Raw genomic sequence first — 27,499 nt, 5'->3', positions numbered from 1 at the left:
TTTATACATGCTTCCCTTAGGCAGTATTATTAGACGGCATTGCTTAAATTTTCATTGTTACGCAGATGATACCCAGCTTTATCTATCCATGAAGCCAGAGGACACACACCAATTAGCTAAACTGCAGGATTGTCTTACAGACATAAGGACATGGATGACCTCTAATTTCCTGCTTTTAAACTCAGATAAAACTGAAGTTATTGTACTTGGCCCCACAAATCTTAGAAACATGGTGTCTAACCAGATCCTTACTCTGGATGGCATTACCCTGACCTTTAGTAATACTGTGAGAAATCTTGGAGTCATTTTTGATCAGGATATGTCATTCAAAGCGCATATTAAACAAATATGTAAGACTGCTTTTTTGCATTTACGCAATATCTCTAAAATTAGAACGGTCTTGTCTCAGAGTGATGCTGAAAAACTAATTCATGCATTTATTTCCTCTAGGCTGGACTATTGTAATTCATTATTATCAGGTTGTCCTAAAAGTTCCCTGAAAAGCCTTCAGTTAATTCAAAATGCTGCAGCTAGAGTACTGACGGGGACTAGAAGGAGAGAGCATATCTCACCCATATTGGCCTCTCTTCATTGGCTTCCTGTTCATTCTAGAATAGAATTTAAAATTCTTTTTCTTACTTATAAGGTTTTGAATAATCAGGTCCCATCTTATCTTAGGGACCTCATAGTACCATATCACCCCAATAGAGCGCTTCGCTCTCAGACTGCAGACTTACTTGTAGTTCCTAGGGTTTGTAAGAGCAGAATGGGAGGCAGAGCCTTCAGCTTTCAGGCTCCTCTCCTGTGGAACCAGCTCCCAATTCGGATCAGGGAGACAGACACCCTCTCTACTTTTAAGATTAGGCTTAAAACTTTCCTTTTTGCTAAAGCGTATAGTTAGGGCTGGATCAGGTGACCCTGAACCATCCCTTAGTTATGCTGCTATAGACTTAGACTGGAGGGTTCCCATGATGCACTGAGTGTTTCTTTCTCTTTTTGCTCTGTATGCACCACTCTGCATTTAATCATTAGTGACTGATCTCTGCTCCTCTCCACAGCATGTCTTTTTCCTGGTTCTCTCCCTCAGCCGCAACCAGTCCCAGCAGAAGACTGCCCCTCCCTGAGCCTGGTTCTGCTGGAGGTTTCTTCCTGTTAAAAGGGAGTTTTTCCTTCCCACTGTCGCCAAGTGCGTGCTCACAGGGGGTCGTTTTGACCATTGGGGTTTTTACGTAATTATTGTATGGCCTTGCCTTACAATATAAAGCGCCTTGGGGCAACTGTTTGTTGTGATCTGGCGCTATATAAATAAAATTGATTGAAAAATTGATTGATATATAATGGAGCTCAGCTCTGCCTTTGGTCAAACTGAGTTGGTAGTGAGAGTGACACTCATCCAAGCTCGTTTTTAAACCAGTGCAAATGCCCTGGTGGACTGCAGTATATTGTCATTCTGGGGGCACAACCACACTGTTGTGACATCAGATCAGTGACTTTGGTCTACACAGATCTTCCTGACTTGGAATTCAGATGTAAATAGGCATGCCATTTAGAAATGGGCCAATCCACTTTTTTTCAGTTCCAACCCAATTCCAATACACAACTGCCAATACAGATACAGAGTCAGATTCAATAGTTCTTTCTGAATTTGTTAAAACGTATGTGCCTCAAGCCTTGTAATCAGGATGCAAGCCACTTTAGTTGGATATTTTAAGGCAAATCTTAAAAAGTATTTTTCTTTCTTTTACCATTTCGTCAATAAAAAACCCATTAGTTTATCATCCCCACCTGCATGCTGAAAGCAGCCCGCATATTTTTTGGCACAAATATTTCATTATTATTTATTATTAATTACTTCCTTAATTTCATTATCCTGGCGAATTTCATTATCATTATTTCATAGTTTACAGAGTCGGGCCCGGAACTTGCCACTTGACAATGGAGGTAGGTTGGACGCAAAGTGCAACGGTTGCAAGGTGAGATTATCCACAGGAAGTTGCAGCTCTGTGCTGATTCTCTTGTTGCATCATGGCAAACTAAAACAAAAAACAACAACAAAAACACACCCTCCCTCATCACTTTTTTCTGATGCCAAGAATGATAAACTATTGTTTTTTTAATGGGGACTTAGTTGTATTCAGTGATGAAAGTGAGGTCTGGGGAGAGAAAAAACCTAACTTTTTGCTAAAGATATTTGTAGGCGGCAAACCTCTGCCATTCTGTGAACAGGTTCGGTTCAAAATCAATGAAAAAAAAAAAAACACTCAAAGAGAAATATGGCTAAATATTTGATAAAATCTTAGCATTCATACCTCTCACAGATGCACTTACAACAAATGACAGTATTGTCATTCTGTAGCTAATATCCGTTCTTCTCGTAAGGAAATATGGTCAAAACTTTACTGCAATCTTTCTATTCTCACCACTGCCTGTTACAACAGAATGTTTTATCTATGACAGACATGAATACAAAGATTTGATAAAATATTTTACCATATTGTTTGTGAGATGTGCATAAATATGAACAGCAGAATGACAATATCTTTGTCAATCACTCTGTTTTATAACAATTTACAGGATGTCTTTAACCTTCTGGAATTTTGGCTATTTTGGGGCATTTTTGACTACTTTTGGCTTTACCTTCATAATTTACCTTAAAAACTGTTTTCCTGGCCTTGTTTGGTGTCATTTTTTTCAGCACAACCTCACCTGTGTGACTTTACAGCTTTTCTTTCATTCTGACATACTGCATTAAAAAGTGACCCAATATTCACCCCAAAACATAAAATCTGAATCAGAAAAAAGTTTTGTTTTTTTTTACTGTGAAAACCAGACATATTTTTAACAAACCATTTTCGGAACTTAGAATGCAAATATAAATTGTAAACTTTAAAAATATATGTAAAAATGTAGCATAAACAAAGTTATATACAACAATTCACATTAAAATGCAGGAAATGCTTCAGGCGTTTTTTGTGGCTATTTACATGCAATAAGATGCCACACAAATTATATTTGTTCCACTCAAAATTTGTACAGATACTCCACCTCAATATCCATGTGTATTTTTCCCTATTTCCCTAATTCATTGTTTTTGTAGCATTTCTATTGTGTTGGTGACTGTCCTGACTGTGTTAGTGGCTAAAATAAAATAAAGCAATACAAAAAGGTAAAATCGAAAATACAAATAATACAAAAAGGTGTTTGGGACTTTTCTTTGGGGAGGGGTCGCCCCCTGAACTCCTGTGTTCTCCGCTCGTGGAACCTGCTCTGTGCTCCAGGACTCAGTGCTGGAGCAGAAACGTTGAGTCCTGGAGCACACGGAATGAGAACCGGTCCACGGACATCGAGGCCAGTGCACAACCGGCTCAACTGATGCTGTCTGCAACGGGATCGACCAGATTGGAGGCTAACAACAATGCTGCAGCCCCTGTGACAGTGAACAGGGAGGCTTTTATGAAGAAAACGGTAGAACGGAAATCGAAATTCTTGAGGTACCAAGATATACTTTTATTCTTTGAGATTTTGGTGCTGGATTCTTTACATTCTGTTATGTTTTAACATTTGTCTTTGTACTTGTTTTTGGCTTTTTTTTTTTTTTTTTTTTTTAGATCTAAAGGATAGTTTTTGGGGTTATTCTTCTTGCAAGAAGAAAGGCATAAGTACTTTTTAGTCTGTGTAAATTGGTTTCTGTATCAAATTTAGTTATTTCTTATGTTACATGTTTGACATTAGCACTTACATTTTTTTGACAATGTAGAAGGGTGCCAAAAACTGAATCACAAGGACAAGGTAAGAATTTCACACTTTGAAGTGAATGCCACCAGCCTGGTGATATTGTGAATTGGAAAATAAACTTTTCAAATTGAAAATTATGCAGGGGAATTTCCCACATTTTCAATTGTCTTTCTGTACATTCTTTTTTCTTTCAAATAAGTTTATTGCACATTTGTAACATATATAAGTGTCAATGAAATACAAACATTTTAGATTAATTTCATTAATCAACAATTTAGCACAGAGTCAGAACAGAAACAGTACTAAAAGATTTTCACTTTTGTCTTAGGACTTGAAGACACAAGGTTGGATGAGACCCTGAGTGGAAGCGTTGTATGCTGCTTTGGGTAATAGTTGGCAACAGCACTTCTATAGTAAAAAGTTCTGGGGAGAACCCTGATATATATAATATATATATATATATATATATATATATATATATATATATATATATATATATATATATATATATATATATATATATATATATATATATATAAACCTGACAAAAACAGTACATATCCATAAAAATCAGTGTTGTGCTCAGGGATGGGTACTGATAAGATTTTATCGATATCGATAGCCATTATAAATCCGATTCCTTATCAATTCCCTTATCAATACCTCCTGTGAATTTTCTGTGTACTAAAAGTAGGCTTTACAGGTTTTCTATGTCAACAACATTTTATTGACTCTTAAAGTAAATAAATATGAAATTGATCACTGGTCACAAAAGTGACTCACAATTGACTAGTGTTGGGTATCAAGAACCGCTTCTTTTCGGGTATCATTAAGAAATTATTCGATCCACCGACATCAATAGCCTTTTTGCTTGATGATTCCCTTATCGGTCCTTCAGAGTGGCTGTTGTTTTTGGGGGTATTTGTCAAGAAAATGATCATTTCTCTACATTGATTACAGACCCTACAGTGGGTCTGTAATCAACCATTTCTGCAGTGTGGATCTGCTTTGAACCTTGAACCAATTAAGCAGTGCTCTGATCCGCTGCTTTGTTGGTTCTTTGCTTCACTCCTCTTCAAAAGCAGCAACTCCACTTCTTAACCCCTCTCAAAGCCCTTAAAGTATGTCAATCGTGAGTCACTTTTGTCCGGATTAAAGTGACTAACCGGGACTCCTGTCTTGTTGCGAGAAAAAAACAAGAATCACCCTCCGTTCCATTGCTCCAAACGCTGCGCCACTGTCTGCTGAGTCAAGTTTGAAAGATAGAATCTGTCGGAATTAATAAGTTCAAAGTGAATCGCTGTTTAAATCAAATGACACCTCTTTCCAAACGTAATATAACTGCAATCGATCAAAATGTTTTCCTCCCAAAATGAGACATCCTGCACTGACATGCAGCAGCCCAAGACTGTATGGCTGCAGACCTGCAGATTCCAGCAGCTGTCTGAGTTCAGCTCAGATGTATGGAGAGACTTTCATGCCTTTAACATGTGAAAGAAAATGCTTTTGACAAAAACTACAGAACTACACATTTTGTTTATTTTTATTTACGTCCAGAGATCAAGGATCCGGTGACCAATTTCATATTTATTTACTCTGACTCAATAAAATGTTGTTGACATAGAAAACCTGTAATGCCTACTTGTAGTACACAGAAAAGTCACAAGAGGTATTGATAAGGAATCGGATCAATAAGTGGAATCGATAATTGTATCAATAGATAAAATCTTATCAATACCCATCCCTACAATTGACATATTTTAATGGCTCTGAGAGGGGTTAGAAGCAGACTTGCTTCTGAAAAGCAAGTCATTGGTTCAAGGTTCAAGCACAGTCGCTGTAGAAGCGGTTGATTACAGACCCGCTGCAGGGCCTGCAATCAGCACAGAGAAATGATAGTTTTCCTGATAAACACCCTCAAAAACAATGGCCATTCTGAAGGACCGATAAGGGAATCGTCAAACCAAAAATGCTATCGATACTGGTGGATCAAATAATTTCTTAACGATTCTTGAAAAGAATCGGTTCTCGATACCCAACCCTAGTTGTGCTGGAGGATTTGCCTGGTACATACTGGACTATAATACACTGTTATCCAAGTCTCTACAATATTCCTCTTGTTAACTGACTGCCATGTGATACAATTTCATCATTATATTTGTTTCTGAGAAATGGATTAAAAGAGAACAGCGCCTCATTACATTAAACAGAGTGATCAAACTAGAGAGCGATAAACAAACTCACAAATCAATACTCCACTTTCTGCCATACTAGCTGCTTGCATATTGTGGCAAGTAAATATTTTATGATGAAATACTTGAATTCACAGAATGGTCAATTTCTCCACATACAATTGATAAAAATATTTTTAAAACAACAAACCCATTATACCCCCTTTAAGATATATGACCAGAATTATTTTCTTCATGCAGATCTTCAGATGGAGTGCTAACATTGTGTGAAAGTTCTTTGAAACCCATGAAGTGGTTTAGGTGAAGTTGTGCCTACAATGTCACTGTCACACAACGAAGCATCAATAGAACACAAAACTCCAATTATCTTCCACCGAAGATGTAGGAGCAGAATTATTTTCCTTCATGCACATCTTCATATAGTGTGCTGCCACTGCATGAAGCTTCAACAAAATCCAACAAATGTTTTCAGCATAACTGCACTTACAAGACCATGCGATTCCTATATACTAGAGGTGCACTGATCAGGATTTTTTAGGCCGATCACCGATCACTGAAATTTTGATCGGCCGATACCGATCAAGGCCGATACCGATCAAGTACATATTTGGATCATGCCCAAAATAAGACTATAGGTCTAATGTATAGGACTATTTTTGCATTAAAACTTAATGATGAAAACAAAAACATGCATTCAAATAAAGACACTAGAATAAACTGCCAACTTTTGTTTTATTACACTGACTTTGTTCTACCAGCAAGCTTTTCTTTTCCATGTTTCATGTTGCTCAGGTTACAGCCTACAGAACATTGAGAATGTAAAATACAGCCCTCATTCTATGGGGTTAAAATTGTCTCATTAATATTTGTAAATGCACACACAGGGTGATCTACAAATAATCACTGATTTGCAAATGTGTTCAGATATCCACAAATGCAAATTTCATATTTGTAACTTGTAAATTGGTCTTTGCAAATAATGTTGTATTTGCAAATATAAAACTTAATCTGTAAAAAAAAAAAAAAAAAAAAAAAGACATTTGTAAAACTGGAAATTGTATTTGTATTTGCTCCTCCATGTCGAAAGGAGTCAGTTGAGGTGGCTCGGGCATCTTTTCCGGATGCCCCCTGGACGCCTCGCTGGAGAGGTGTTCCAGGCACGTCCCATTGGGAGGAGGCCCCGGGGAAGACCCAGGACACGCTGGAGGGACTACATCTCTCGGCTGGCTTGGGAACGCCTTGGGGTTCCCCCGAAGGAGCTGGGGGAGGTGTGTGTGGATCGGGAGGTCTGGGCGGCTTTGCTTGAGCTGCTGCCCCCGCGACCCGACTCCGGATAAAGCAGAAGAAAATGGATGGATGGATGGTTTCAGCATTTGTGGATCACCAATTACATGCATTCATTGCTTTCCTCTGTGACGTAATTTTGAGACATTCTTTTCGCGAAATCCACAGATCCACAAACAAATGCCTACTGATTCACAAATACACACTCACGCATACTGGATATCCACTAGATGGCAGTGTGGTACCATTCATTACACAGCAGTCTATTTAGATCTCTCAGAGCCATTTGACTCATTTTGACTTCTGATATGAGCTGGACGGACATGACTACATTAGATGATGGCGACTGCTCTCCTTGTCCGTCCAGCTCATATCAGAAGTCAAAATGAGTTTACGTCACAGAGGAAAGCAAAAACAAAAATAAACAAAACGGTGTTTCACTTTGAAGTTATTAATTCAGACTGGACTCTATCATTCTAACTTGACTCATCAGAGAGCCACACAGCGTTTGGAGCTGTGTGAACAGAACGGAGGACGATTCTCGTTTCTTTCTCGCAACAAGACAGGAGTCCCAGTTAGTAACTTTAATCCGCACAAACATGACTCACGATTGACATATTCAGGGATGAAAGTGGTGAAAAACAAAATTACCCCCCAACACCACCCGCACGAAAATGTTTCAATTCTAGAAGCTCTGAAATGCAATCTGGGACTATTCCAGACAATAAACTGGAGTGAGTGCAGCATCCATTTAGGTGAGAAAAAAAACAAAACAACTTTCCTTATTAAAATTAATTCCAGTAGTATTCTGCTCTTACTAGGATGCAGCAGTTTTCTAGCTTGGCAGAAAGTTCTGGAGGAAATCACTGAAGAAATTAACATATTGAAAATATGGTTTGACTGTCATTAAACTTAAATAAGACAGGGATGAAATGGAGGTGTAAGCGACACTAGGTGTTCACAGGAAACACTTACACTTACTTAACATTTATTTCTGTATGTATGTATTTATTTATTTATGTATGTTCATTGTTAGTTGCTATTATATATTTTCTGTTGTGTTTCTATTCAGGTTCTTTTTGTCTCTTTCTCTAAAATTGTATATAATAAGCATTAGATTATTAATATATAAACAAAAATACATTTAAGAAATATTACAATTTGAAAACAAATGCACCCGAACGTGATGACAGCTGCAAATACGTAATGCTAACTTTTAACATTGAAAATGCCATAGACGTGCTAACGCGTTAGCATCGCTCCCGTTTTTAAGTTATAAAATACATCTATCAACTGTTTCAGAAGACCATAACAGGTCGGTTTAACATAGACAAGGTAAATAATACTCACAGACGTATGCTCTTTAGGGTTTTAGCGAGGGAAAATTAAGTGAAAGAAAGTATAAACGAAGCAACAGATCGAAGCATTGCTTCAATCTGCGAACCACTGCTTCGATTGGTTCAAGGTTCAGAGCAAAGCCGCGCTGCAGAAAAGTTGATCACGAACCCACTGCAGGGTCTGTAATCAATGTAGAGAAATTATCATTTTCCTGACAAACACCCCCCAAAACAACTGTGCATTGTTGTGACCGGTCCTTTTGATCGGCGCATTTTGCCGATCACCGATCAAACCGTGATCGGCCGATAATGATCGGTGGCTGATCGATCGGTGCACCTCTACTATATACACATTAAAATTTTTGATGGACAATGGCTTTTTCACAGTATGGTGAAAATGGTGTCACAGACTATTTAACTGTACAGTGGAAATCCGTATGTAGGACCAAAATTATCTTTCAAAGTGACGATCTTTAATAATCCAAAATGTATTTCAAAATATGTGGGATTATCCATCTTTCTAACTTCACCACAGTCATGAAATACTTGAAGTAGAAAAATAAATAAGTAAATAACATGAAAATTCAGTAGGTATATCTTATGATTATATTCCAATTCTAAGGTGGAACTATGCTAGTATACTAAGGTATATCTAAATATCTAAAAAGGAAGAGTAAAATAGAAGAGTAGAAAAGAGTAGAGTAGAGCCACTTAGGTGCCTGGTCATGTTTAATATGATTGGGATTTGTACTTGGAGTCACTGGCTCATACGTCTGTCACCCTGCCACTTACACCACAATGTGTCACACTCTGGAGTGGGTGAAATCCTCTTCCATACCAGCAGAGAAAAAACAAAAATAATTTAAAACCTAACCCCTAATCTCAACTATAGCTCCTAACACATCTACAACACACTATACTATGTATGAATAGTAGTATTCTTTAGCTAATGTGTACAGTGAAAACTGTCACAGGCTATTTCCACCGTAAGATGAAAACAGTCACGCTGACTTTTGTTTGTAGGGGCATAATGATCCACAATCCACATCCAGACACTGACCAACACCAAAATGATCAAATTGATCATTCCACAAAGTTTAGTGGAAAGCAGCTATCTGGTGTGTGTTTGATTAAATGTGAACCAGAAGAAGGACAAAAAGTCTGCTAAAATGCACAGAATGACAATTTCCATTTGAATCGTGGCTCTTGGATGCCCGGTGGGGTCACATTTTCTACATAAAAAAAAATAGAAAGAAAGAACAAAGAAAGAAAATAAAAACATCTTTGTTCCACCTTGGCTGTGAGAGAGATTATCATGTGTCCACAGAGGTGTTTTAATAACAAACGACCAACAACCGAAGTTGAGAGCAGAAATCTGGTGAAACAGAAAGTTGAAACAGTCAAGATATTTGTGTAGCTAATGTTGATGAATCGAAAAGATAGTAACTGGTTATCTAGACTAGCATTTGAAACTAAATAACAACAGACTGATCTTAGAAGAGCTTTCTGCTTTCATCTTTGGTAGCGTTGGGGTCAAAAACGATGGTTCTAGTGGTGGTCAGCCAAAAACAAAAGGGTGCAGCTAGCAAATGTTAGCATTCGACGTTAACTACAATGTTACTACTGGCTAATGCTAGCTATCCAAGATGCCGGTAAAGTGCCTAAGCGTGGGTTTTAATATCAATTATTGTTGATGATAATAAAAGTAACTTTAAAAAAGCACGTTTGTTTAACAAAGAAATGCACGATAGTCGGCTGCTCCTTCGCTGTCCTCTCGGCAATTCAGTTAGCATGTAAGCTAACAAGCTAGCACTTCTGCTACTGTGTTAACAGGATGTTTGCCGATGCTGATGTTTTGTTTTGTTGTCGCCAACTTGACATCAATGGTTTGTAAATAAAACAATCGATTTTATTAAGCATGCACCTTAAGATTTTTTCTGTTTTTTACCTGTCAACCGGATTTTGATGCTGGAACCGTTCCTCCGAGTCCCAGGATTCGACATCACTCCGGGAAAAACGACCACTCAAACTTCCCGTTGTAGTCTCACCCCCCTCAGAAGAAAAAAAGACTATTCAAAGTCGCCAAAATCGCGAGTAAGTTCAGCCTAAAAAATATTCGGTTTCTGTATGTTTTCTTCACGGTGAAAAATGTATTATTTCATAGCAAAATCCTGCACTCCCTCGAAACCCAACAACACGGGAGAACATTTTCAGGCTGGAATAAGTACGTAGTGACGTCATTCCTGAGTTGAACTTTGCGTGCCCGTCTCCGAGAGCCGTGTGCGTGCACGACACTTTTTCTATTTTACAAAAGTGAAATAAAAAAAAAGTTTGATAATCATGCAAATTTTTTGTAGAATTACAACATTTAGCTTTAAACAGATAAATGATACATTAAATGGCATATTTTCAGGACTATTAAATTAAGATTGATTACTTTGTTATTATGGATTTTTTTTTGTAATATGCATATGTTGCGGCCATGAATGAGCGAAGCTCGTCAGCATCTCACCGTGTCATTTAGGTCCTTCTGACTATTTTGAGTAAATGCTTCAGGGGAGCATTAGCATGGCAAAAACCTTTCAGCTCCAGACCTCCTGCCTTTTTAAGCATTTTTCTTTATTTGCCTCTCACATGCCTGGAAAAGCTCCTCGCCATCTAACCATGTCCTTTAGGTCCTTCAGACTTTTTTCAGTAAAATTGTTCTTGGGAGCATGAGCATGACTAAAACCTTTCAGCTTCTGGAGGGGCTCTACCCCCCATACTCCCCACCTTTTTAAGCGTTTTTCTTTTTGCTGACCCCTCAATTACAGCCCTCTTAACTCCCTGCCACTTTAAGGATTTTTTTTTAAATGTAGATGTAAATTAATATTCAAAATTTTCAGCTAGTTGACAGTAGGGCTGTACAATATGGCCAAATTATCCTAGCTCAATATTGTCATATAAATTGTCATGTAAATGTCACATATACATGCTGTCCATATTCTTTAGCCGCTTAGGTGGGTAGGGAGAGTTCCCATGGGATAAAAAAGCTTTTCAACCTACCATCCCTGGTTCTCAAGACCAGGCACCTAAGTGGCTCTACTCTCTCTCTCTCTTTTTTTAAGATATTAGGTGTACCTTATCTAGTAGCGTTCCACCTTAGATTTGGAATGTATAATAGAAGATATACCTTACTGAATTTTCATATCAGTATGATATACGATATGACTATGATTTGACACAAAGTGCAGCAACAGTGAAAATTAAACATTCTTAAACAAAACAGTAATAATACCACACTCATTTTGTACTCATCATAAGGTTAGGATACTGTGTCCTCCAAAAGTATTGGAACACTTGGAATTTCACACATTTTAACTTGTTTATGCCATTTTAAATACAAGAAATACAAAAAATAAAGAATTTAAATTTCTAAAATTATCTTCCTCAAACTCAAACTGAAAGCAAATCTCTAAAACTTGATAAAACCTGTAAATAATAATCAGTTTTATTGCCAGTTTTCTTTAGACAAGTCAGAGGATGAAAACACGAACATTTCCAAGTCACTGAATATGTCTTGGACTTGATTTACATCAAATATGAAGAAATACAAAAGTTTCTTTCACCAAAACATCAAATCTAGGCTTTCATCTCAAATGTACTTTCTGTCAAATTGTAGCTGAAGTTTCAGGTCTTCTTTTTAAGAAAATCCTGCTCTACACCACTTCACCGGGAAGCTGGATTTTATATTTTTAATTCATTTATATCAAGTTGTAGAGATTTGCTTTCAGTTTGAGTTAAGAAAGATCATTTTAGAAAAAAAAAATGTATTTGAAATGGAATAAACAAATTAAAATGTGTAAAATACCAAGTGTTCCAATACTTTTGAGGGCAATTCAGAAACAGCAGATAAGAGAATATTTAGAGTGGAATCCTGCAAATTGTGATACAAACTTCAAATTTGGCACAAATAATCCATAGACATGAACTCTTTTGAAAAAACTGATTGGCCACTTGAATTTTCAATAGGCAGCCAAGTATGGGTCAATTGAAGAATTACACAGGGGTCTAAATCAGGGGTGGGCAACGTGTTCTAGAAAGGGCCAAGAGGGTGCAGGTTTTCTTTGCAGCCACTGACTCCACCAGGTGATTTCACTGATTAATATCACTTTGAGCAGATGGAATCAGTTAATCAGTGAAATCACCTGGTGGAGTCAGTGGCTGCAAAGAAAACCTGCACCCTCTTGGCCCTTTCTGGAACATGTTGCCCACCCCGGTCTAAATTAAAAGATGCTCCAATCATATAGAAAACTACACCACAGTATTTGCCTGATCATAAAGATTCCAAAAAAGGTATAGTTTGGACAATCTGTGACTGAATGTTATGGAGTTATGAGGTAAAAACAGCAAGAATGGTGACAAAGGTCAGTTTCAGTTTGTACAGGGGTCAAAAGTTAAAGTTGCTCCATTAATTTAGCTCCAGCTGTATTTGTTCAGGTTTGACTTACTACCGGCAATGCGAACCAAGCTCCTGCTGCGGTCGTACAGGGACCGGATAGCCCTTAGCAAAGGACCCCGGACCCCGTACTCCCGGAGCACCCCCCACAGGGTGCCCCGAGGGACACAGTCGAACGCCTTCTCCAGATACACAAAACACATGTGGACTGGTTGGGTGAACTCCCATGAACCCTCGAGCACCCGATGGAGCATGTAGAGCTGGTCTAGTGTGCCGCGACCAGGACGAAAACGACACTGCTCCTCCTGAATTCGAGGTTCGACCATCGGTCGAATTCTCCTCTCCAGTACTCTGGAATAGACCTTACCGGGGAGGCTGAGGAGTGTGATTCCCTATAGTTGGAACACACCCTCCTGTCCCCCTTCTTAAACAGAGGGACCACCACCCCGGTCTGCCAATCCAGAGGCACTGTCCCCGATCGCCACGTGATGTTGCAGAGGCGTGTCAGCCAAGACAGTCCCACAACATCCAGAGACTTAAGGTACTCAGGACGGATTTCATTCACCCCAGGAGCCTTGCCACTGAGGAGCTTTCTAACCACCTCGGTGACTTCGGCCAGGCTAATGGATGAGTCTGCCTCTGAGTCCCCAGTCTCTGCTTCCTCTTCGGAAGACGTGATGATGGGATTGAGGAGATCCTCGAAGTATTCCTTCCACCGCCCGACAACATCCCCAGTAAGGGTCAACAGCTCCCCACCCGCACCATAAACAGTGCTGGTGGAGAGCTACTTCTGCCTCCCGAGGCGTCGGATGGTTTGCCAGAATCTCTTCGAGGCCGAGTGATAGTCCTCCTCCATGGCCTCCCCGAACTCCTCCCAGACCCGAGTTTTTGCCTCTGCGACCGCACGGGCTGCGCTTGGCCTGCCGGTACCTGTCAGCTGCCTCCGGGGTCCCACCTACCAACAAAGATAAGTAGGACTCCTTCTTCAGCTTGACGGCATCCCTTACTTCCGGCGTCCACCACCGGGTTCGGGGATTGCCGCCGAAGCGTCCAGGATGAAAATCAGCACCTCCAAATCCGAGGCCATGGTTCTTGACCGTAAAAAAGTGCTTTGCCCTCTTCAGGTCGGTGGAGTGTCCTTGCCTCAAGTGGAGGAGTTTAAGTATCTCGGGGTCTTGTTCACGAGTGAGGGACGGATGGAGCGTGAGATCGATAGACGGATCGGTGCAGCATCTGCAGTGATGCGGTCGCTGTATCGGACCGTCGTGGTGAAGAGAGAGCTGAGTAGGGGGGCAAAGCTCTCGATTTACCGATCAATCTACGTTCTGACCCTCACCTATGGTCATGAGATTTGGCTCATGACCAAAAGAACGAGATCACGAGTACAAGCGGCCAAGATGAGTTTCCCCCACAGCGTGGCTGGGCACTCCCTTAGAGATAGGGTGAGGACCTCGGTCACTTGGGAGGAGCTCGGAGTCAAGCCGCTGCTCCTCCACATCGAAAGGAGTCAGTTGAGGTGGCTTGGGCATCTTTTCCGGATGCCCCCTTGACGCCTCGCTGGAGAGGTGTTCCAGGCACGTCCCATTGGGAGGAGGCCCCGGGGAAGACCCAGGACACGCTGGAGGGACTACATCTCTCGGCTGGCTTGGGAATGCCTTGGGGTTCCCTCGAAGGAGCTGGGGGAGGTGTGTGTGGATCGGGAGGTCTGGGCGGCTTTGCTTGAGCTGCTGCCCCCGCGACCCGACTCCGGATAAAGCGGAAGAAAATGGATGGATGGATGTATTTGTTCAGAATTTGATGCTTGTATCACCATTTGAAGGATTGTTTCAGTTATCTGCTGCACTAATAAGCCAACAGAACCAGCTGCTGTCTGTTAGTTTAAACATGTACCTAAGCCAACCCGAATTAAAGGAGAGATGCTGCTTTTAACAACCTGAACCTCATTTCTGGCATAAAATACGGTCATTTACTCACCAGTATAATTTTGGTGTGAATAGAAGTCCATAGTTCAAATGTCGTGTTCAGTTCATATCTGAAGCAAACATTTTTCTTCTTCTACTAAGGTGGATTAGAACTTTTTGTGGAACATAGTACAAACTACTGGACAGGAGGAACCTATCAGTCAGTATGACTCACTGATTTGAAAATGCAGCTCTTTCAAACAGACGCGTGGTGCTGTGACATGTCAATCATCTGTGTCCAATCAGATTTCAGGAGAATCTAGTGAAACCCTGGCCTCCACTCTAGCTCCACCCATGCCAGGAAGTGTTTGACATTTGACTATTTCCTGTTTCACTGTGACTGATAAATTGGCACTTCCTGTTTTAGTGTGAGCTTGCCACTGAGTTCCTGCGAGATTCCATGGGATCTCGTCTGTCAATCCAGGAAGTGTCGATCCAGGAAGTATTTGACATTTGAACCTTTCCTGTTTTACTGTGGATTTGAAAATTGACACTTCCTGTTTAGGACGCCCTGTACCATGAGTGAGCTTTGCGCCCCTGCGCAACGCTTCGCTCATAATATTTTTTTTTCATCTGTTATTCACTTTTAGGTTATTTAACATGGTGTTATTGTCTTGGAATCCCAAATGATCTGTTATTCATATTTTTATTAGTATTATGTATCCATCGTTGTTTCTTTCTGTTTCTTGTAATATAATAAATGTGTGGAAGCACATGTTCCTGTCTCTCTCTCTGCAAGGGGGCATTTTTTTAGGCCAAAACATCTCAATCTAAACACTTCAGTGGTTTCACAGTTTAGCAATGTACTCTTTTTAACTTTTGTGAGTGCCCCTTGTGTCAAATGCAGATACAGTTCTGCCACAGTTAAACAACATCCATCCATCCATCCATTTTCTTCCACTTTATCCATAGTCGGGTCGTGGGGGCAGCAGCTCAAGCAAAGCCGCCCAGACCTCCCGATCCACACACACCTCCTCCAGCTCCTCCGGGGGAACCCCAAGGCGTTCCCAAGCCAGCCGAGAGATGTAGTCCCTCCAGCGTGTCCTGAGTCTTCCCCGGGGCCTCCTCCCAGTGGGACGTGCCCGGAACACCTCTCCAGCGAGGCGTCCAGGGGGCATCTGGAAAAGATGCCCGAGCCACCTCAACTGACTCCTTTCGACGTGGAGGAGCAGCGGCTTGACTCCGAGCTCCTCCCGAGTGACTGAGCTCCTCACCCTATCTCTAAGGGAGGACCCAGCCACCCTGCGGAGGAAACTCATCTCGGCCGCTTGTACTCGTGATCTCGTTCTTTCGGTCATGAGCCAAATCTCATGACCATAGGTGAGGATCAGAACATAGATCGATCGGTAAATCGAGAGCTTTGCCCCCCTACTCAGCTCTCTCTTCACCATGACGGTCCGATACAGCGACCGCATCACTGCAGATGCTGCACCGATCCGTCTATCGATCTCACTCTCCATCCGTCCCTCACTCGTGAACAAGACCCCGAGATACTTAAACTCCTCCACTTGAGGCAAGGACATTCCACGGACCTGAAGAGGGCAAAGCACCTTTTTCCGGTCGAGAACCATGGACTCGGATTTGGAGGTGCTGATTTTCATCCTGGACACTTTACACTCGGCTGCAAACCACCCCAGTGCACGCTGAAGGTCCTGATTTAATGAACAGAACCACATCGTCCGCAAACAGCAGAGACGAGATTCTGTGGTTCCCAAACCAGACCCCCTCTACACCCTGGCTGCACCTAGAAATTCTGTCCATAAAAATAATGAACAGAACCGGTGACAAAGGGCAGCCCTGGCGGAGGCCAACGTGCACTGGAAACAGGTTTGACTTACTACCGGCAATGCGAACCCACAGGGTGCGCCGAGGGACACGGTCGAATGCCTTCTCCAGATCCACAAAACACATGTGGACTGGTTGGGCAAACTCCCATGAACCCTCGAGCACCCGATGGAGCGTGTAGAGCTGGTCCAGTGTGCCGTGACCAGGACAAAAACCACACTGCTCCTCCTGAATCCGAGGTTCGACCATCGGTTGAATTCTCCTCTCCAGTACTCTGGAATAGACCTTACCGGGGAGGCTGAGGAGTGTGATCCCCCTATAGTTGGAACACACCCTCTGGTCCCCCTTCTTAAACAGAGAGACCACCACCCCAGTGCCTCTGCCAATCCAGAGGCCCTGTCCCCGATCGCCACGCGATGTTGCAGAGGCGTGTCAGCCAAGACAGCCCCACAACATCCAGAGACTTAAGGTACTCAGGACGGATTTCATCCACCCCAGGAGCCCTGCCACCGAGGAGCTTTCTAACCACCTCGGTGACTTCGGCCTGGGTAATGGATGAGTCCGCCTCCGAGTCCCCAGTCTCTGCTTCCTCTTCGGAAGACGTGACTATGGGATTGAGGAGATCCTCGAAGTACTCCTTCGAGGATCTCCAGTTAAACAACATAAAAAGCATAAAACTACGTATTATTAGATCAATGATTGAAAAAGCTATAATGCCATGCAAAATTATTGTCTTGACTTCAGTTTAATGTTTTACAATTGCAACATTTTTACAAATTAAGCAAAAATGCAACTTAATGAAGCACGGTGGATTAGTGGTTAGCACTGTTGCCTCACAGCAAGAAGGTCATGGGTTCAATTCCTGCCTGTGGCCTTTCTGTGTGGAGTTTGCATGTTCTCCCCGTGTTTGCGTGGGTTTCTTCCGGGTGCTCCGGTTTCCTCCCACATCCAAAGACATGCGAGTTAGGTGGATTGGAATCTTTAAAATTGTCCGTAGGTGTGCGAGTGGGTGTGAATGTGGATGTGTTTTTTTGTCTGTTTGTGGCCCTGTGACAGACTGGCATCCTGTCCTGGGTGTACCCCGCCTCGCACTCTATGACTGCTGGGATAGACTCCAGCACCCCGTAACCCTTGATTGGACTAAGCAGTTGAAGAGCAACTTCATGACAACATGTCCTCATGTTTGGCTAAACTGAATTGTAAAATTATGGACAAAATAGAACATGAGTACCGGTAGTGACCAAATTTAAATAGAAAATTGCTATTTACATCACACACATCAAGATTTGCATGGATGCTAGTTCTGAAAAACCAAAGTTCACTGTGGGTAAATTTCACTATTAGTTTGTTTTGAATGCAGAAATGGGTCATATCAAAGGGTAATTTATCACTTCGCTTTCTCTCCTGAAATCATGCTATTTTTGTGTTGTGTTTACAGAATACCTTTTGGTAAATGTAATATTGACATTTCTTGTCTTTTTGCTCATTACAATAATTTTTAACAGACTCTGTCAATTGACCAATAGCAGACATATGGTGTCATAAAGGATTATAGAAGGTTTGGTGGGCAGCGATAACGGTCACAGGGTTTGGGTTGGTACTGAGGCTGCAGTATAAGCTGGGGGAACAATGGGCCCTCTCACCACCTTGTTTCCAGGACACAGCAAATCCACATAAGCACTGAAATGACCAGTCAGCTACCGCACTTCCAGAAGAGTGAACATCGCGGTCTTTTTCTGGACCCAGTCTATGCAGACACTCTCTTCCTTCCATTATTTTCTGATCTAAAATTTACTCATACATTATTTTCCTTTTTATTTAAATGAATATATTTAACCAAAACTGACATTTATAGTTGTTAGTATCTCTGTGTTTGTCAGTGTACACATATATGGCCATGTAATGCGTGTAATACTTGTAGTTGGGTGTATTATTCAAATTACTGTTGGAGCCCCTGAGACCAGCTGAGTGTGCTCATAGCTTCTTAGAGAATTCCAGTCATAGAGACAAACTTAGCAATGCCTCTGGGTATACATGCACAAACAGCTCGAAGATGAAGTCAGTCCTAACACAGAACAGTTAGGTTATTGTGCTTGGGTCGACACATGCACTTGTATGAGCAAAATCTATCTATCTATCTATCTATCTATCTATCTATCTATCTATCTATCTATCTATCTATCTATCTATCTATCTATCTATCTATCTATCTATCTATCTATCTATCTATCTATCTATCTATCTATCTATCTATCTATCTATCTATCTATCTATCTATCTATCTATCTATCTATCTATCTATCTACAGTGAGCAAAATAAGTATTTGAACACCCTGCGATTTTGCACGTTCTCCCACTTAGAAATCATGGAGGGGTCTGAAATTTTCATCTTAGGTGTATGTCCACTGTGAGAGACATAATCTAAAAAACAAACAAAAAAAAAAATCCGGAAATCACAATGTATGATTTTTTAATAATTTATTTGTATGTTACTGCTGCAAATAAGTATTTGAACACCTGTGAAAATCAATGTTAACATTTGGTACAGTAGCCTTTGTTTGCAATTATAGAGGTCAAAAGTTTCCTGTAGTTCTTGACCAAGTTTTCACACACTGCAGTAGGGATTTTAGTCCACTCCTCCATACAGATCTCCTCTAGACTTTTCAGGTTTGGAGTTTCAGCTCCCTCCAAAGATTTTCTATTGAGTTCAGGTCTGGAGACTGGCCAGGCCACTCCAGGACCTTGAAATGCTTCTTACGGAGCCCCTCCTTAGTTGCCCTGGCTGTGTGTTTGGGGTCATTGTCATGCTGAAGACCCAGCCATGACCCATCTTCAATGCTCTTACTGAGGCAAGGAGGTTATTTGCCAAAATCTTGCAATACATGACCCCATCCATCCTCCCTTCAATATGGTGCAGTCGTCTTGTCCAAATTGCAGAAGAGCACCCCAGAGTATGATGTTTCCACACACATGCTTCACGGTTGGGATGGTTTTCTTGGGGTTGTTCTCATCCTCTAAACATGGTAAGTGGAGTTGATTCCACAAAGCTCTATTCTGGTCTCATCTGACCACATGATCTTCTCCCATGCCTCCTCTGGATCATCCAGATGGTCACTGGTGAACTTCAAACAGGCCTGGACAAGTGCTGGCTTGAGCAGGGGGACCTTGCTGCCCTGCAGGATTTTAAACCATGACAGCATCATGTGTTACTAATGTAATCTTTGTGACTGTGGTCCCAGCTCTCTTCAGGTCATTGATCAGGTCCTCCTGTGTAGTTCTGCGCTTTCTCAGAATTATCCTTACCCCACAAGTGAGATCTTGCATGGAATCCCAGACCGAGGGAGATTGACAGTCATCTTGTGTTTCTTCCACTTTCTAATAAATAATTATAACAGTTGTCTTCTACCAAGCTGTTTGCCTGTTGTCCTGTAGTCCATCCCAGCCTTGTGCAGGTCTACAGTTTTGTCCCTGGTGTCCTTACACAGCTCTTTGGTCTTGGCTATGGTGGACAGGTTGGAGTGTAATTGATTGTGTGAACAGGTGTCTTTTATACAGGTAACAAGTTTTAACAGGTGCAGTTAATACAGGCAAAGAGTGCAGAATAAGAGGGCTTCTTAAAGAAAAATTAACAGGTCTGTGAGAGCTAGAATTCTTGCTGATGGTAGGTGTTCAAATACGTATTTGCAGCAGTAACGTACAAATAAATTATTAAAAAAATCATACATTATGATTTCTAAGTGGGAGAACTTGCAAAACCGCAGGGTATATATATATATATACTCGTATATATATATATATATATATATATATATATATATATACACACACACATACAAGGGGTGGTTGAGAAGTTTTGAGCACGACCCAGAAAAATGTAGATAATGGTTCTCCATCTTTTACACTGAGAAACCAAAATTTCTCAACAATGCACCCATTTTCAACTCATCGGGTACAATTGAGAAATAGTTTCTCAGAATGCAAAAGATGCAAAAAATGCAAAAACGCTTCAATCGCTCCTCATATATACATCCCCTGGCAAAAATTATGGAATCACCGGCCTCGGAGGATGTTCATTCAGTTGTTTAATTTTGTAGAAAAAAAGCAGATCACAGACATGACACAAAACTAAAGTAATTTCAAATGGCAACTTTCTGGCTTTAAGAAACACTATAAGAAATCAAGAAAAAAAGATTGTGGCAGTCAGTAACGGTTACTTTTTTAGACCAAGCAGAGGAAAAAAATATGGAATCACTCAATTCTGAGGAAAAAATTATGGAATCACCCTGTAAATTTTCATCCCCCAAACTAACACTTGCATCAAATCAGATCTACTCGTTGACATTGACCCTATGTGTCTTTTTACAAGGAATGTTTTCACAGTTTTTGCACTATGGCAAGATGCATTATCATCTTGAAACAATCCCCAAACATCCTTTCAATTGTCCAAAATATCAATGTAAACTTGTGCATTTATTGATGATGTAATGACAGCCATCTCCCCAGTGCCTTTACCTTACATGCAGCCCAATATCATCAATGACTGTGGAAATTTACATGTTCTCTTCATGCAGTCATCATTATAAATCTCATTGGAACGGCACCAAACAAAAGTTCCAGCATCATCACCTTGCCCAATGCAGATTCGAGATTCATCACTGAATATGACTTTCATCCAGTCATCCACAGTCCACGAATGCTTTTCCTTAGCCCATTGTAACCTTGTTTTTTTTTCTGTTTAGGTGTTAATGATGGCTTTCGTTTAGCTTTTCTGTATGTAAATCCCATTTCCTTTAGGCGGTTTCTTACAGTTCGGTCACAGACGTTGACTCCAGTTTCCTCCCATTCGTTCCTCATTTGTTTTGTTGTGCATTTTTCGATTTTTGAGACATATTGTTTTAAGTTTTCTGTCTTGACGCTTTGATGTCTTCCTTGGTCTACCAGTATGTTTGCCTTTAACAACCTTCCCATGTTGTTTGTATTTGGTCCAGTGTTTAGACACAGCTGACTGTGAATAACCAACATCTTTTGCAACATTGCATGATGATTTACTCTCTTTTAAGAGTTTGATAATCCTCTCCTTTGTTTCAATTGACATCTCTCGTGTTGGAGCCATGATTCATGTCAGTCCACTTGGTGCAACAGCTCTCCAAGGTGTGTTCACTCCTTTTTAGATGCAGACTAACGAGCAGATCTGATGCAAGTGTTAGTTTTGGGGATGAAAATTTACAGGGTGATTCCATAATTTTTTCCTCAGAATTGAGTGATTCCATATTTTTTTTCCTCTGCTTGGTCTAAAAAAGTAACCGTTACTGACTGCCGCAATCTTTTTTCTTGATTTCTTATAGTGTTTCTTAAAGCCAGAAAGTTGCCATTTGAAATTACTTTAGTTTTGTGTCATGTCTGTGATCTGCTTTTTTTCTACAAAATTAAACAACTGAATGAACATCCTCAGAGGCTGGTGATTCCATAATTTTTGCCAGGGGTTGTATATTGACTTTCTGAAAGACAGACCTGTTGGGAAACTGGGTAGGTTGTTCATTGTGTGTGTGTGTGTGTGTGTGTGTGTGTGTGTGTGTGTGTGTGTGTGTGTGTGTGTGTGTGTGTGTGTGTGTGTGTGTGTGTGTGTGTGTGTGTGTGAGCACCTTCTCCAGGAACAGAATGCTGCTTGAGTTCTGAGGAACCAAATACAGAAACTTTGAAGATCAGACAATAAGTACCACAGCAGGCTTTAGTGTGACCAGCATTCGCACAGTAATCTGCTTTTGTCATGTGCTGTGCAGTTTTTCTCAGTCACTTTGGTGCATTTCTCATCACACAATTTGCATTTGCACCATTTGCAAGCTGCAAAACATAGTAGATAACCTGCAAAAGCAAGTCACTTGCTCAAAATGGGTAGTTCATTCTTCAAAAGCAAGTATTTATTTCAATGAAAGGGTCAGTGACATCAAAATGTCAATTCCTGACACCAGCATCTTTGAACAATTAAGTCAAATGGCTTGAACATGTTTTCATTGTGACAGGTCACTCTGGAAGTGTTTCCTAATGCGAAATAAAAAGTTACATTTTGGTATTTTTACTCGAAAATGCTCAAGGCTGCATTATATATCATTTATGGCAATTTGAAAACTAAAGTAAAGTTATACAAGACACTGAATATGCATTTTTCACATTTTACTTTACAGTATGCCCTTTGCAATTCTACTGTAATGTGTTCACAGCATTGTGCAAAAGAAAAAAAAAAACATTTACAACAAACATAAATTCCCTTTGGGTCAATAAACAGTACTGCAGTACTTTTGAAACTGAAAATACAGACACAGTGCTGAAAATTAATCCTGCACATCCGGACGTTCCCGTCTGTCTGGTCACATATTTACATCTACATCACAGTGAATATCAGCTCTGTCAGTGCAGCGAGAAAAGTATCTTCATGAGTGCCGAATCCACATGCTGATGTCATCACATGCTGCATCCATGGCTGCTCGCAGGGTGATTTGGGTATGTGGACGTTGGTCATATACCTTCCACGTCCAGGAAGAGAAAAACTCTATTGGATTTAGGAATGAAGAGTAGGGAGGGAGATATTCCATGAGCATCCTGTCATGTGCTGCAAACCACTGTCTGACCAGAGCAGAGTGGTGAAAGCTCACATTATGCCAAACCACCACATACGTTGTCAGATTGTCACCAGTTTGATCTCTCTCATTCTCAGGGAGTATGTCCCTGTAAAGTGTGTCTAAAAATGTCAGCAGATGTTGGGTGTTGTAAGGACCAAGATGAGCAATATGGGTGTGGACGCCGTTTCCTGAGATCGCTGCACACATTGTAATGTTCCCTCCTCATTGGCCTGGGACATCAGTGGTGGCTCTCTCTCCAATGTGATTCCTTCCACCCCTTCTGCCTTTAGCCAGATTGAATCCTGCCTCATCGAGATATATGAATGGATTGAGGGGTTCCCTGGTCTCCAACTCCAGGACAGGCTTTTCCACAGAAAAGAGAGGGAGGGAAAAAAAAACACATTTAATCTAACAGTGAATTTTGGACAAAATATTGTACAGCATACACTGTAACAATAGTAAACATGCCATGCAAGTGCAGTGCATGGCAATATGTAAAGTATGTAAAAGGTTTTCAGCATTGATCATAGAGTAAAGAACACATACGTGTTTTACTGTGCCTGTACATACTAGTGGCAGAGCTCCTTCACTCTGTCACTGCTCCATTTAAATGGTACATTGTACAGTTGTTTCATGTACATTTCAGTCCTTCTGAGGACTTGGTGTATGGTTGCAATTGATATGGATTGAATATTTCCAAAAATGTAATTTTCTACTACAGCACTTTGTATTTCTCTCAGTCTTATGGCATTGTTTACAACCGCCATTGCACAAATGTCTTCTTCTTGCTGTAGAGTCAAAAGGGGACCTCTTCCACCTCTACGAGGTTGTCTTGTAGTCCTATGTGGTGCAGAATAAAAGTATAGTAAATATACCAAATCTTTACAGGACTATAGTACGGCAATACTGTTCTGCACTATGACACAACAACACAATATACCACACCAAATCTATGCTTCAATAAAGTTGTAAGTCTACATGTAAAATGTTACATGGCTGTGTCCCAAAGCAACCCTCATGTATGACAGTAGTGCAGAGCAAATTGGTTAGTGCTGAATTACTCTCAATTACAATATTCTCATCTGTTCTCCTGATGAAATGTTTGTATGACTGAATTGACAGTGGTTCTCCCAACATTTGGCTGCACCCTTCGACCAGCCTCAGCCATTGTGAGGCCGTGACTGACAATATGATCCACAATTGTTGCCCTGATTTCATCAGGAATCTGCCTATGTGGTTGACCTCTTCTTCCTCTTCTTCCCCGGTTCTGTACCCGTCCTCCACGCATCCTTACTCTTCTTCCACGAGGCTGACCTTCCATGTTGCCATATTGTAGATACAGTATGCACCTTGTGCCTATCACGCCTCTTGGTTTATACATGCTTGCAAAGTGGGGGTTCATTGGATTCAACTGGGAGAGACTGTGAAAAAGTGTCTCATCATTGGTTGCAACTAATGCATCACACACCCCTCTCATTACAGTTTTTTACAATCGCTATGACCCATTTGTCAGAACCTTAAACACTTTTTCAAAACTGTTAATGCACATCACACCTGAAACACACAATTCCCCAAACAGGTAATTTCATGCTCAAATTCACACAGTGTAAATAAACAGACACACACTTCCAAAATACAATAATACACTAACACAGTTCACCAAATCTACCAAAGCACTGACACACGTTGTCTTCCAACAGAAACATTTAGTCAGTCACAGCACAGTGTCATAAAAAACACAGACAACTGATGGAATAACACAAACTGAATCACTTTGCATGTGTCAAATCTACTTTGACACATGAAAAAAAAAAAAAAAAAAAAAAAATATATATATATATATATATATATCAAACTGCAGAGAGTTGTATGTACTCAATTGCTACATGTCTAAAACCATGTGCACTTTGATGAAATGAACATGAAACTGCCACTAGGTTGTGCTCAAACAACTAAATGTTGTGGAGGTTGCACTAACTGTTGTGCAAAGTTTAATACTGTTGTGAGAAATGCACCAAAGCAATTGAGAAAAACTGTAAAACATGACTCAAGCCTCTCAGGTGACCTATACCAAACTCAGCTCAAACAAATCAAGTGACAAACCAAACTTTTTTTTTCCTGAATTAATTGACTTTATTGGAAAACCCCCTGGAAACCCAACGCCATAAATGAGTTGCATTTTTTTTTTCAAAAGGTGAGTCTGAGCAATAGAACTTTAAGACACACACACACACACACACACACACACACACACACACACACACACACACACACACACACACACACACACACACACACACACACACACACACACACACACACACACACACACAGGAACAGGAAATAAAACTCAGAATTAAAGAATGGATAGAATGTGTGGCTGGGGATGATTCTAAACATTTAGTAAATTCTGCAATTTAGTGTTGGCAAAGTTGTACATTTGTTTCAAAACATTTCAAAAGCTCTGCAACATGCTTGTTTTGGAACATTGTTCTGGGGTCTGTAAGGAAAGGAAGACATGCTGAACAGTAGAAGCTGCAAAACTGTTTCTCAAATGTCAAATGATGAACTACATTCAGCACAAGCACTGTATGTAGACACCAACATGTATGTTGCTTCTAGTTTTAACTTTGGATCCTTTACTCATCCAACTCCCTTTGGCCACAGAGAGAAAGAAATTGATGGGTGAAGACAGACCTATGGAGGGATTAAAATGTAGGTGGTGAAGAGCAAGGGAATGAAACTATACAGCAGAAAGATCAACTGCATAAGGAGAGTAGATGGTTTTAGCCTGAGTGATGGCTTTCTAGGGAAACCAAATGGATGGCAGCAGATTGAAGAATTCCCAAATCCCATGCTGTCAGAGGGTGAAACCGGCAGACTGGAAGGATGAGACCTCAGGGTAATGGCTGGTTTTAGAGTTGTGCCCATATCAGGAATGACAGCACCTGATATAAAATGTCCAGGCTTCAGCACACCTCCCCAAAGTCCTCCAGAGTGGATCTCTGCCTCTTGCATTGGTGAGTATTCACATGTAGGTGAATTTAAAATTTACACTAATTCTTAATCACTGGTTTTTTATTTGTTTTTGTGTCATCACTGCAAAGAACATCAGGTTTATTAATGTACTTGTATGAATGGATTGTATGGACATCTATCTTTATGTTTTAGGTGACAGCAATCTTTAAACTTCTATGACAAATACTGAATCCTGATCAGTAGATCCTGAATGTATTGTCAGTATGCTTTCCTTTATTTTGAAAATAATTTTTCTGTTTTCAGAAGCCAGAAGGTGACTGAGCTTTCCTGGCTGATTAGTTACTAAGTTTTGTTGGTGGTATAGTAGCAGCAGTCATGCCAGGTGGATATAAAGGGGAGTGTGGGGACGATGTGGACCCCATGCCCTACTTGGTTCTATCAGAAAAAGAACGTCTGGATGTCATGAACAAGCCTTATGACATCAAGCGCTCCTGTTGGGTCAAAGACGAGAAGGAGGCTTTCATTGCCGGAGAGATTCAGACAGAAGATGGGGACAAAGTCACCGTCAAGACCAGCAAGAACGCTGTAAGTGAACCTGAGTGTTTTGTCTGTTGCCAAAAATCAAAAACAATCTCCTGTCAAACTGATGACTCTGATAAAGACTAAAAGCATTATTTATTATTTCACAAGACGGTGACAGTGAAGACGGGCGATGTTCAGCAGATGAACCCTCCGAAGTTCTACCAAGCCAGTGACATGGCCAACCTCACTTTCCTCAATGAGGCCAGCGTGTTGGAAAACCTGCGCAGCCGCTATGTCAGCATGAGGATCTATGTAAGACAAGCTGTCCAACACTGATGCCTCTACAGCACCACAGAAATAATCCATTCCAAACCATCACAGGTTGAAGACAGAACTGAACACAGCTGACGTTCTATTATTATTAGACCTGCAACATAATAAATGCAACTGCATGTCTTCAGGATTTTTACTTTAAATCTCATATTATGGACTTAGTAGTATAGGTTTGGTCTGGTTTGGGAGCATGCACAGGTGCACCACAGATTTACCTTTGGTCCTGGATGGCAACCATCCAAGACCACAACTGGTCAGGAAAAAAAAAGGCTTTTACATGTTCACATTTTAATAAGCTGATAACTTACAAGATGTT

At 40.7% G+C, this 27,499-nt stretch overlaps 2 protein-coding genes across 4 annotated transcripts in view; one reads left to right on the top strand and one right to left on the bottom strand.

Moving 5' to 3' along the window:
* Positions 1-10,788, bottom strand: part of smurf1 (SMAD specific E3 ubiquitin protein ligase 1) — a 50,307-nt gene extending 39,519 nt beyond the window's left edge. For all 3 annotated transcript variants that reach the window (XR_004565566.1, XM_034189996.1, XM_034189998.1), the window contains exon 1: positions 10,497-10,788. Coding sequence is in view for 2 of the 3 variants with exons in the window: in XM_034189996.1 (XP_034045887.1) it covers positions 10,497-10,551 (55 nt within the window). In the remaining variant the exon portion in view is untranslated. The remainder of the gene's footprint in view (positions 1-10,496) is intronic.
* Positions 10,789-26,703: 15,915 nt separating this feature from the next.
* Positions 26,704-27,499, top strand: part of LOC117527508 (myosin-16-like) — a 56,557-nt gene continuing 55,761 nt past the window's right edge. Inside the window, exons 1-2 of the mRNA XM_034189895.1 lie at positions 26,704-26,913; positions 27,019-27,162. Coding sequence (XP_034045786.1) covers positions 26,704-26,913; positions 27,019-27,162 — 354 coding nt within the window. The remainder of the gene's footprint in view (positions 26,914-27,018; positions 27,163-27,499) is intronic.

Source organism: Thalassophryne amazonica, chromosome 16 (assembly GCF_902500255.1).
Source record: "Thalassophryne amazonica chromosome 16, fThaAma1.1, whole genome shotgun sequence".
NCBI lineage: Eukaryota > Metazoa > Chordata > Actinopteri > Batrachoidiformes > Batrachoididae > Thalassophryne > Thalassophryne amazonica.
This window is presented reverse-complemented; position numbering and strand designations above follow the sequence as displayed.